Below are 11947 nucleotides of genomic sequence, written 5' to 3' on the forward strand. Positions count from 1 at the left end.
AAAGAGAAACCAAATACCCACATCCAAGGCATTTGGGAGATTGGCTCTCCCAAATGAGAATGGTGGAATAACAATTGTCACTTACCAACCAGATAACTCACAAGAGGCAAGAGGCCAGGAATGTTAAGGAAGAATTCTCTGTGTGGAGGGAACTGCCAGGAGTAGAAAAGAAACATGCTCCTAATGGTGCAAATATATTCAAGTAAAAATAGTGAATTCACTATATTGGCGGAAGGGGAGAGGAAGGTGGCAGGTGGTCTGAGGGAACTAAATTTTCATCTTTTATAGCAGGAGCTCTAGGGATGATGCCTATAATTTGTAAATCAAGAAATAGTGATGTAAACATTATTTGGAGATACGTAAGTAACCCTTAGAAGAAATTAAAAAATTAGTTGTTCTCTGATGATATTTCCTCTAGGGAGAGACACTGGGGAAGGGATTCTCGCTTTTCATTGTAAGATCTTCTCTTCCATTGGAATTTTAAAACCATGTGCATGTGTTACTTTGATGTTTTATTAAATTAAAAGAGCCATGCTTCTTAAACTAGGATACACATACTTGGTGGTGGCTGGATGAGGCTAGGAGGTACCGGGTGTCTTTTAGAGCATCAGTTTTACTTAAATACTTGGCAAGAGGTAGTTAAGTAATATGAATACTTTAACCAAAAACATTTTTAATGAAAAAACTGACACTATGAAGTCAAAAGCAGGCTTCACTTGAATTTTTATATGAAATATGAGACTTCAAAGAAATCTCATGTTTGCTACAAGTGACTTTCAGTTCTATGTCTATCCTCTCCCCTGCTCTCTTCCCATGAGCCAACTCTCTTTGCCTTAGAGGCACTGGAAAGGCTTGAGAAGAGAGGGAGAGAGCACTATTTTAAAATGTTTCAGCACTTTCTAGATGCTTACACAGTTTCAGTAGGTATTTCTGTTTTCCTTATCCCTTACTGATTTCTTCTTTCCTTAGATTTCTTGTTCTGAACCCCTATGCTAATATTTTTCCCTCTGAAGTCTTGGAGCCACTTACTTATCAGTGACATGCATATATTTTATTTATTGTCAGTAATAGAATTTACCCACAAACAAATTCTCAAAGAAAAATTGAGTTACAAATGGAGTTAACATGGAACTTAGTCTAAAGTAGATTTGATTTTGGATGCCCAGAGAGTCTATCAAAGGCAATATTACTTCAACAACAAACATTTACTGAGTGCCTGCCACGTGCCCACATTCTGAGTTTGGCCCTGGAAGTACAGACAGGTTAGGACCTCATTACCTAGTGAGCCTCCTGGTTAATGATAAAATTAAGAAAGCTAAATGTTAATTCATAGTAATTAGCAGGCTTATTTACAGTGGGATCCACAGCCTCATGATGTTTTCTGAAGTTTAGATAGCCCAGAAGAAAAACGAGTGCTCTTAGTTTCCCGTTAAGGAAAGTCAGTCTAGGGAGAGGAAAAGATTTGCCCAAAGGTCAACGGCTTGGGGATGGTAAAGCCAGAATTAAAACCCTGTTGCACTGACCTTTGGGCCACTGGCCCTCCTAACTCTGTCATGTTGTTGAACACTCTAGGAGAATAATTTGAGCCCTGTTTCTTTCTTCAGTCTCTCTAAATTTAACTCTTTTTTTTAAACATTATCTCATTAGTGAAGTTTTGATGCTATCCAGCTTAACATTCTATATTAATTAGTGCCTTTATGATTTTTTATTAAAATCTAATTGTAGTAAATGATTTACATGTGTGTGTTTGTGTGATTCAGAGGAATTCTATAAGTGAATGAGTGCTTTATTATCTAGGCTATATCACTCGAATATAAAATAATAGCTGCAAAATAAGTCAGAGAAAGACAAATACCACATGATCTCATTTATACGTGGCATCTAAAAAAGCCAAACTCACAGAAACAGAGAGTAAGGTGGTCATTGCCAAGAGCTGGAGGGTGTGGGAAATGGGGAGATGTTGGTCAAAGGATTCAAATTTCCAGTTAGAAGATGAGTAAGTTCTGAGGACCTAATGTACTGTGTGGTGACTATAGTTAACAATGCTGTATTGTATACTTGAAAGTTGCTGAGAGTAGGTCTTTTTTTAAAATTATCAGAAATCTTTTTATTTATTTATTTGTTTGTTTGTTTGTTTGTTTGTTTATTTTAAAGCCTACAGCACCCGATATTCCTAGGCAGTCTCCCATCCAAGTACTAACCAGGCCCGACCCTACTTAGCTTTTGAGATCAGACAAGATCAGATGAGATTGGGCATGTTCCGAGTGGCATGGCCATAGACCGAGAGTAGATCTTAAATGTTCTCACTGCACATGCAAAAAAAGGTGATATGTAAAATGATGAATTTGTTAACCTTATCATGGTAATTATTTCACAATATATATGTGTATCAAATCATCACATTGTACACTTTAAACTTACATGATCTTATTTGTCAATTATATCTCGATAGAACTTGAAAAACAAAATAAGCAGTAATAATGATAACAACAACGACGATAATATCTAACATTATTTATGTACTTACTCTGTGACAGTCACTGTGTTTGAGCACATGGCACTCGTTATGTCATTCCATCCTCACAACAACCTGAATAGATGAGGCTTTTATCTCTACTTTAAAGATTAGGAAAATAGGGGCTTCAAGAAGTTAAGTCACTTGCAAATTGTCGTACAATGATTAGGTGGCAGTGATGACCTTAAAACCTAAGATTGTGATACTAAACCAGTGCTCTTAATCAGGTATCAGAAGTGGAAGCAAGTAAGCACTGTGGAAAATTTTTAACTTTCCCTTTCTAGAGCACCCGAAAAGTAGCATTTGTTGATTTACTTTAATGGCAGGTGTGCCAGTTTTATAGCTAAGCAATTACTTAATATGAATGAGAATGTAATTATTATACATAAGAATTAAAATTTTAAATTGGTTTCGTCCTTTGTTTTAGCATCTGAAACCTAGTTCAAATCTCACTGGTTTCAAAGCCATTCTTTAACCAATTGATATCACCCTTTTTAAATCTCCACTCTTCATAATTCTTTTATGACATAGCTTATCACCCTTGATTAGTCTTCCTTGTGTTATATAGTTCTCTTATTAGCTTCTCTGCTAGATTAAGTTCTTTACAACCGAAGCCATACCATATTTATCTTTATGTGGCCCATAGTATCACCTAGAGTGAGACAATACGTGCAGAAATGCTTTGAAGATCCTTAAACAATTGCAGTGCATAATAAATACTCACCAGATGTATATTTTCTAAGATGCTTTAATGGGTTATAAATGCATTTTATATTTTGAATAAATTTTTGCTGCAATTTGTGTTTAATTTGTTTAATTGTCCTTTGTCCTTTTAGTGTATAGATGGAGTTTTGGGTGGTGAAGATTATAATCAGAACAACATCAACCAATGGACCGCAAGCATAGTGGAACAATCCTTAGCACATTTGGTTAAGCTGGGAAAAGCTTATAAATATATTGGTAAGTATTGGTGTCCTTCCTCACAAGTTTACTCACCTTTGTCCTTGTGGTTTTTTTCTGAATTTAGAGACTATAAATGAATTATAGACACTCAAGTTAGATACTAATAGGATATGAGAGACTTCTCAATTATTCATCCAAAGATAATATATGGTAATACTTATAAGATGGAGATCTTTTGCTACACCAAAGCAGTTTAAGCTCCTGCCAACCATATAACTGTCCTTGGTAGCATCACCTTTTACATTTGCATCAGTTATCTCTTTCCACCCAAACCTGCTGAGTTCTGCTGTCTTCCTTTCAGTAGCCCCATGCCTCCTTGCATGTAGGACTGTGAAGTGCCACACAATAATTGTAAAGTGGGAATATTTTCTTCGTTTCTGTGTCTGAATGTTGCCCATGAGACAAGGCACATAAATTGGCCCAGAATTTTCCTGCTCCAGTGGTTATGGGCAACAGACTGGATCCAGTGAGGACAAAATCAGGGTAGTAAATAAGATGAGAGACCCGTTATTTTTTTTTTCCAATCCATTTTCTGAATTCTCTGTTTTCTGTTATTTTTACACCTTGTAAAGCTCTGAACTCAAACACTGAGATTGTGGATATCTTTTCCTTTATTTGTAAGTGTCTTCATTTGGTGACTTTATTTTTAGTGACCTGTGCAGTGGTCCAGAGGAGTGCATACGGCTTTCATACAGCCAGCTCATGCTTTTGGGATGTCACATCTGATGGTAAGAGACCTTAAGCCAATTCAAACAGAATCCAACTTCTGGCAAAGTCAAACAGTGCACTTATTATCAAATGTTTATTTATCTCTAATTAAATTCTGAAAAGACTTTATCAACAGAATTACTTTGAACCTAGTAACTATGATTTCAGACAAATGTGAAATGTGAAGATTTAACAGATTGTAGGAAACAAGATATTTAAACCTATGAAAAATGTATATACATTCTCTGGAAATTTTGATGTTTTGCTGGTTTTTCTAAGTCCTTTTCTGCATGTGTTTTTAGGAACCTGTACCGTAAGATGGGAGAACCGAACCATGAATTGTATCGTCAATGTTTTTGCCATTGCAATTGTCCTGTGACAGACTAAAAATGTTTCTGCTTTAAATTTGTCAGTGTATCCTTTCTAAAAAGAGTAACAGTTACTTATTAATGTGCTAGATGACAAATGTGCAATATGCTTCAAAGCTATCAACAAAAACTGAATATTATAAGCAAGCAATCTCCTAGTAAGTTGGAAAATTATCTCATATTCTATATAGAATCACTTAAATAGGAAAAAAATTAATGTCAGCAAAAAACAAATACAGAATCATGGCATGACATGAAAATACAATCATATTTACACCAGCTTTTCACCAATGTTATGTACCTAAGGGGATAAGAAATTCATTCAGATAATAAAATTCTTTTTCAGTTTCAGAGAATTTAACAGGGATAAATATAAGAACAAAAAGAACTGCAAGGATAAATCTGGAGAAAATAATAGTTAGCTAACACTTCTTAGCTTTTTATTTATTTTCCTCAGTTGTACATATGGCTTAGTGGAAAGTAATTGTTTTTTTTTTTTTTTCTATTGACTAATATTATAGTAGCAACTATTATTAACTTGATTATATGAGAACTGTTAAAACAGTTTGTAAAATTTCAAATTCTTAAATTTACATCTGAGGATGAGTTAAATCTGGTAAACTGAATTCTCTAGTTAAACAGAATGAGTTATAGTATATGATCAAAAATATATGACTAACTGCTGCCTTATAATTCACATATTCCATGTGTAACAAACATGTATTGAATGCTTGTTATGAGCATATTTCTCTGGTACTCATTATCATTATCAATATGCTGTTCAAATTCTAAGTTTCTTTTCAGTTGGACAACTAACATTTATGTTTGGGGAATAAAAAAAAAGAGTTCTTTTACAAGAGAGGAACAAAGTGAATCTGGTTATCCATGTAGAAGCAAGCAAAATGGAAAGCACAGTGCTGACAGAAAATCATAGATGTAATATTAAGAATTGCTCCTAGCAAGTAAAAAAATGCATAAAATATGCAACTGTTAACTTAAAGGCCTTATTAGCAGTCTGACTGTACAAGTAGTAAATTTTGTCATTGCTACATCTGTAAATAATTTTAAATACTTATGTGGGGTTCAAATTAAATGGAATAAAGCGTAAATTAAAAGTATACAATCATTAGCAGGTTATTGAAAATCTCAGGGCTTATGAAATGTAGTTAAATTTATTAAGAAAATAAAAGATGAAAAATTAAGGTACACAGCTGGTCACCAAATGCGAATTTGATCTGCTATTTAACCTTGAAAACAAAATGAAGTTTGCATGTTACCACTAACACTAATACCTATAGGGAGTGGAACCATGATTCATTGAATTTTGGGGGGAAGGAAAGCTTGGTATTAATACTGACAATATTAAGATAGTATTCTTGTAGGAATACTATGTGCATGTTTGATATTTTGCTGAGTAACAATAATTGTTGGTGTTTAAGAAGAATATATAAGAAAATGCAAAGGTAGAGTTTAATGCAGTGATCTACATTATTGGCATGTCGAAAATTCTCATAGTCATTACGTTTATGTTACTTTACGCTGCTGGCTTTAGTGCCCTTGAAGATTATAATAGTGACCAAACTATCTGTGCAGTTAAGACTAATTTTGATTATCGTTATTGAGGCTTGATCTTAAAAGAATAATAATCGGAAATACCTCGTGAACTTGCTGTCTGCTCTGTTTCTAGTTAAAATATAATAAAGATTATCTTCCTGTGCTGTACTTTTGCTTCTGGATGATCATTGAATAGTGAAAGAAATGGCATTGTACATACTCTTAAGAAATTCTAAATAGGAATGAGGAAGAGTAATGAATGTCAGACCATATAGATATATCGTACAGAATAAATACTGTTAAAATAGCAGCCCGAACTCAGGATTCACCATTATAACATAATTAATAGTTTCTAGTTTATTCCTTTTATTTTATGATTTCAACACAAATTTCATTTTGAAAAGTCAGTGTAATACATAGTCTATAACTATTAGCTTTTAATGACTATTTCTCGCAAGGAATTTTGTCCTGTTTGCAATTTGCAATTGAGTTGTTGCATTTTTTTAATTAATGACTTTAAGTATGTAAAATTAGGGTATTCAAATGTTAAGTACTAACTCAGATTTTTGTAAAGCTGTAATTTTATGTTTGTAAAGTACCATTATGCTGTCCTAAATGATGGCAACATCTCATTATATTTTCTCTAGTAAAAAGTAGTTTTTGCTCTTTTCTCCAAGTTGGGTGTTATCTAATTATGAGTCACTGAAAGCATTTCCACCACCTACATTCATCATCACTTTTTAAAAGTAATCTTACAGTGCTACAGATTATATTTTCAAAGTGTGAGTTAGAAAATCCTGCCTATCCTTGATAAAACAGCTTTTTAAAAATGGGAGAAAAATCTGTGACTTTTTATGGCATAGACACTAGGGCTTTCTTAAAGCAGACATGAAAGAAAAGTTTGAGAGATGAATTGAAAATTTCACCCCATGTGCTAGAATCTCTCCAAGGGGAATTTGTTTCATAATCCAGAAGGTAGAGCTATATTTATGGCTTAAGAGGCTTATAGTTTTCAATGTCTAGTAATTTAGTAAAATTGACCTTTGCATATTAAGTACCCTATAAAATGATCTTAAGCATTCAGCCCTTACAAGATTTAGATGGCCAAAATCAATACATGCTAACTTTAGTTGTCCAGGAGATTCTAGCCCACCTTTTCTAATTGTAAACCCTGTATTTCTCACTGTGGTCCCATTTAATGTAACTCCCTGTCATCCTTGGACATATGTAGAGTATATTGACAATCCAGGCTAATTAGAAGTAGCCTCCAATTGCTTCATGAAGAGTCTCTCTTCCCAAAATGGTTTCTAAGGATCTCAACGATAGAGCTAGAACTTTGTACAGGCATTTGCAGCACCCCTGGTATGGTATGTTTCTTCCCTGTAGGGCACCACATGGTGGCAGCTGCCCCACTCTGGAATCCTTTAAAGATGAAGTTTCTTTGTAGCTCTGCCTGACCAGGTCAGGGAATTTGATGCTGGGGTTTATCCAGTACTATGTATTCGATTTTCTTCATGCCACAATACATACCTTTTTACTTTACCGAATGCTTTATCTTTTTAGATATATTTTTATGTATGCCAGCTTCTAACTTGAGACATTTCAATCTGGATTTCTCAGGGCAGAGTTTTATATGTGGCAGTATTATTAATCAGTGAAAGTTCTGTCATTCATTTTCATCCCCTGTAGTGCCTTATGGAGAAAATCTCCATGAAAATTGCCAGATTGTGGCCTGTACTGACCCTTCCTTAACCTTTAATTTTGTTGGCTAGGAATTTGGGTTAAATTGCACGAGCTGACACAGGCTTTCACATTTAGTGCTCATGCAGAATACACCCAAAATGATCCCTTTTTCTGCCATCTGCAAACCAAGAAGCAGGTTCCCACTAGACACCAAATGTGCTAGTGCCTTGATTTTGAACTTCTCAGCCTCTAGAAATGTGAGAATAAATTTCTGTTGTTTAAGTCAAAAAATAAAAATAAAAAATAGATTAAATTAATACAAACTTCTGCAAAGAGTCTAATAGTAAATATTTGAGATTTTTGTAGGCCTTTGCAACTACTCAAGTATGCTGTCCTAGTGTGAAAGCAGCCATAGACAATAGGTGTGACTGTCCTCTGATAAAATTTTATTTACAAAAAACAAGTGGCAGGTTAGCTAAAATTTACCAACTCCTACATTAGAGTAAGGAGTGTTTCCTAGCCAGTTAAAAAATTATATCTTAAAAATAAAAATAATCGTAATTTAAGAAGAAAAATAACAAGAGTTTTGAAAATAACATCTTCTGTACAAATATACAATGTATACATATATGGCTAAAGAGATCCTGTGCCAGCCTTTACGATTATTCATTCTAAAATGGGATTAATTGAGAATCACAACATATTCCCCCAACAAAGCACAGAAATTATACACACTGGGCCTGCTCTTTTAGTCATGCTCAGGATACCATACCTGCCCAATTCTTTATTTATAATTATATTTATTTGTTTATGTATGTTTGTGTGTGCATACACAAGTGTGTATGTGTATGCGTGTGCTGCATAGAACTTGTAATAGTTTCTTCTGGATGACTGTCCTGAACCATAGCAATTACTGTGGAAGTAGGAGAGAAATGTGTAAATGTAAGAGATATAATGGAGTTTCAATTCTTTGTAACTCATGACTGGTAGATCTAGGGAGCCAGGCAGGGAGCAAAACTAAAAGATGCCATAGGGTTTGGTTTTTCATTTGTTGAGGCAAATAATGTTTGTTAAGTTATCTAAATAACAGGGAGCATTATTCACTAGGGTTCACTCTTCAGTGTCCATCCGTAACTTTGCCTCTCTGATGCCAACAATAGCACTTGACTGTGAGAAAGAAGGCCTACATTTTGTCCTGGCTCTACCTCCAGTTGGCTAGGTTACCTCGAAGGAATCATTTTACCTTTCTAAGCTGTACTTTAGTCACTTAAAAAATGTAGGGAACAAATAGTTTCTTTTTAATTTTAATAACATGGAATAAAAATAATATAAACCAAGAGTATCCATCTAATGGATATTTGATGCCAAACTAACCCTTTGTACCTGTCCAGGAGCTTCTCTGGTACTTTTCCCCCCATATATTACAGGGATTTACAGAACTAAAAAAGGGACAAATAGAAAATCCCATGCTTAAGACTGGCATCAAGCAAGGAAGCAGGTTCAAGTAGGAAGCTTGGTCAAATTTGGCCATGATCCTGAAGCCAGGAAGACAGAATGAGAGTGATTAGTAGCTGCAATGAGAGATCTTTGCTACTTTGGGTCATATTTGTCTCCAAGTCAGCATACAGGATATATCTTATGAGAAGGCCAAATTCTACCTATGACATTTGCAAATTTATTGACTCTTTGCTTTTAAGAGTTCAGGGCTGTGTCAGAGGAGGGGCTTCAGAACCCTCTTCTCTTATGCTACCCTTTTGGCCCCTGTTTCCCAAGTGTCATCCACAGACTACTTATAGTGCAGAGACCTGAAGTGCTAGATAAAATGAAAATGCCCAGGCCCCATCCTTGATGCTCTAAATCAGAGTTGGAGGATGAGATGGGGAAGAATTGGAATTCTCCATTTTTGACATTCTCCTCTGGTGATTCTTATGCATGTTAAAGTTAAGAGGACCATTAGCAAGGAGTCAGCTGTGATCAGGACACATTTTAGAGATAAGGTCTCCATTCACACAAACCCAAGAGTAAGAACTTTATTGTTAGAAGTTAGAAGTACAAGGTAAAAAATTCAAGGGGGTTGTAGATGCCACCAGCAAGTGGAAGTCAGGGATACCCAACTTAGGAGTTTATAACTTTATGATGAGCCTGTGTCACTCCACTCCCATCTAGTCAGAGTTGGAAAGTTAGGGATGCCCAGACTAAGACTAGATGAGAGTGGAGTGAGACAGGCTCATCATAAAGTTGTAAACTCCTAAGTTGTAGGGGACTTTGAGGCTGCCTATGCCAACCTCCCAGCCACAAAAGAAATCCTTTCTACAAACACATTTGGCAGATGTTTATGAGAGCAGGTTGTCTAGGGCCTGGATTGGAGTGAGTGTTTTATAACCAAACCTAGCTGTGCTAGGGGAGTATCTTCCATTCAACTGATCCCCTTTGATGCTGAAGTCACATGAGTAAGGAAGCACGGTCAGGTTTCATGGGGGAAAAACATTGGGAGATCTTTATTCCAAACAAACACATGCATGCACACACACACATGATTGCTACATGCTTCTGGAGCTATAACCTTGACATTTTTGTTTTGCCTGTCTTCTTCAAAGAATGTATCTTTCTGTGTAGTTTAACTGTGCTGCCACTAGGGCACAGAATGATACCATTGATTGGGTACTGAAGTATAAACCAGATTGTGCTCTTCTTGAGATTCAAAGGATGGACCTCTGCTAGCTTTTATTCCTTACTCATGATGTATAGTCATAGATCTCCAGCTTTTTCTATAAAATATATTCATTTGTTAAAAATAGTTAAAATCTGTCAAACTAAACCCATTGCACTGGAACTCACATTTCCCAGGCCTTGAGTATAAACAGGAGAAATAGCAGCAGTCTGGTTTGGAGGAACTCTTATTCAGAGAAATCATCAGCATTCCAGATCCTTTTGTATTATTCAAGGAGTCTTTCAGGACTATCTCATTTTTATTTCTCAGTGGCCCTTCCAGGCCTCCTCTTGCCAAACCCCCAATATCTACTCTCTTTATCTGTTCTCTTCCCACACATAACACAGGGTGAGGTCAGTGGTTCATGCTGTAAATATTTACTTAGTGCTCACTATGTGCCAGACACTGTTCCAGGCCCTGGGGAGACAAATGAACAAAACTCTTCCCTTGTGGAGCTTACATTCTAGTGGAAAGGCAGACAATAAACATGTTCCAGATGGTAATAAGTATTACATAGAAGTAATAATAAATATGAAGTAATACAATGGTGAGAGAGTGATTCAGAGAGGGGACAGTGGCAGGGCTGCTGTTTCGGATGGAATTATCAAAGCAGACTTCTCCAATAAAAAGGTGATATTTTAGCTGAGATCTGAAGGAGGTGAAGGAGGGAGTCACACAGATTTGTGAGAGAAGATGAATTCCAGGCAGAGAGAACCACAAGTATAAAGATCTTGAGGTGAAGCCAGTCTTGCTATGTTTGAGAGATGGCAAGGTGGCCAGTGTGGCTGGAGCTGAGTGAGAAAGAGAGAGTGATGGGAAGTAAGACCAAATAAATAACAAAAGATTCAATCATATAGGACCATTTCTGTGTGAGATGATATAGCACTGATGGTCTCGAGCAGAGGAGTAATATGATTACTGTGGCTACTGTAGGTGGGCAGGGACATTAGCAAAGAGCCCAGTTAGGAGGCCATTGCAATAGTGCAGGTAAGAGATGATGGTGGCTTAAACTAGAATGGTAGCAGTGGAGGTGATGAGAAGCAGTAAAGGTCAGATTCTGGAAATGTTTTGAAGGTAAGGTTGACAGGATTTGATAATGAATTGCATGTGGTATATGAGAGAAAAAAGAGGCAGGGATAGGCTAAGGTTTTGGAGGGTTTTTTTTACTGGAATGGGAAAGACTGTGGGATAGGTGGTGAAGTAAGAAGGAAATTAGAAGAGTGTGGGGTCCTAAAAAGTCAAATAAGTTTTGCAAGGAGGAGGCTGTGATCAACTATGTTACACACTATTGAGGGGATGTCATCCCTTCTGGCTGCAGCTGTGGCTACAGATGCTGCCTGCCTCACAGCCTCACTGACATCGGTGGACTTCTCCACCATGTCAGACATTTGCTGGGTTAGGATATGCTCTTCCTTTTCCCAAGTGTTAGAAACAATTCTACTAATG

The 11947-nt window shown here is 36.2% G+C and overlaps 1 protein-coding gene across 1 annotated transcript in view; it reads left to right on the forward strand.

The window, feature by feature from the left end:
* DYNLT3 (dynein light chain Tctex-type 3) overlaps positions 1-6276 on the forward strand; it is a 10388-nt gene extending 4112 nt beyond the window's left edge. The window contains exons 3-5 of the mRNA XM_006918262.3: positions 3352-3475; positions 4129-4206; positions 4489-6276. Of these exons, the coding sequence (XP_006918324.1) occupies positions 3352-3475; positions 4129-4206; positions 4489-4565 (279 nt within the window). The 3' untranslated portion in view covers positions 4566-6276. The remainder of the gene's footprint in view (positions 1-3351; positions 3476-4128; positions 4207-4488) is intronic.
* Positions 6277-11947: the final 5671 nt, after the last annotated feature.

Source organism: Pteropus alecto, unplaced genomic scaffold (genome assembly GCF_000325575.1).
Source record: "Pteropus alecto unplaced genomic scaffold, ASM32557v1 scaffold28, whole genome shotgun sequence".
Taxonomy (NCBI): Eukaryota; Metazoa; Chordata; class Mammalia; order Chiroptera; family Pteropodidae; genus Pteropus; species Pteropus alecto.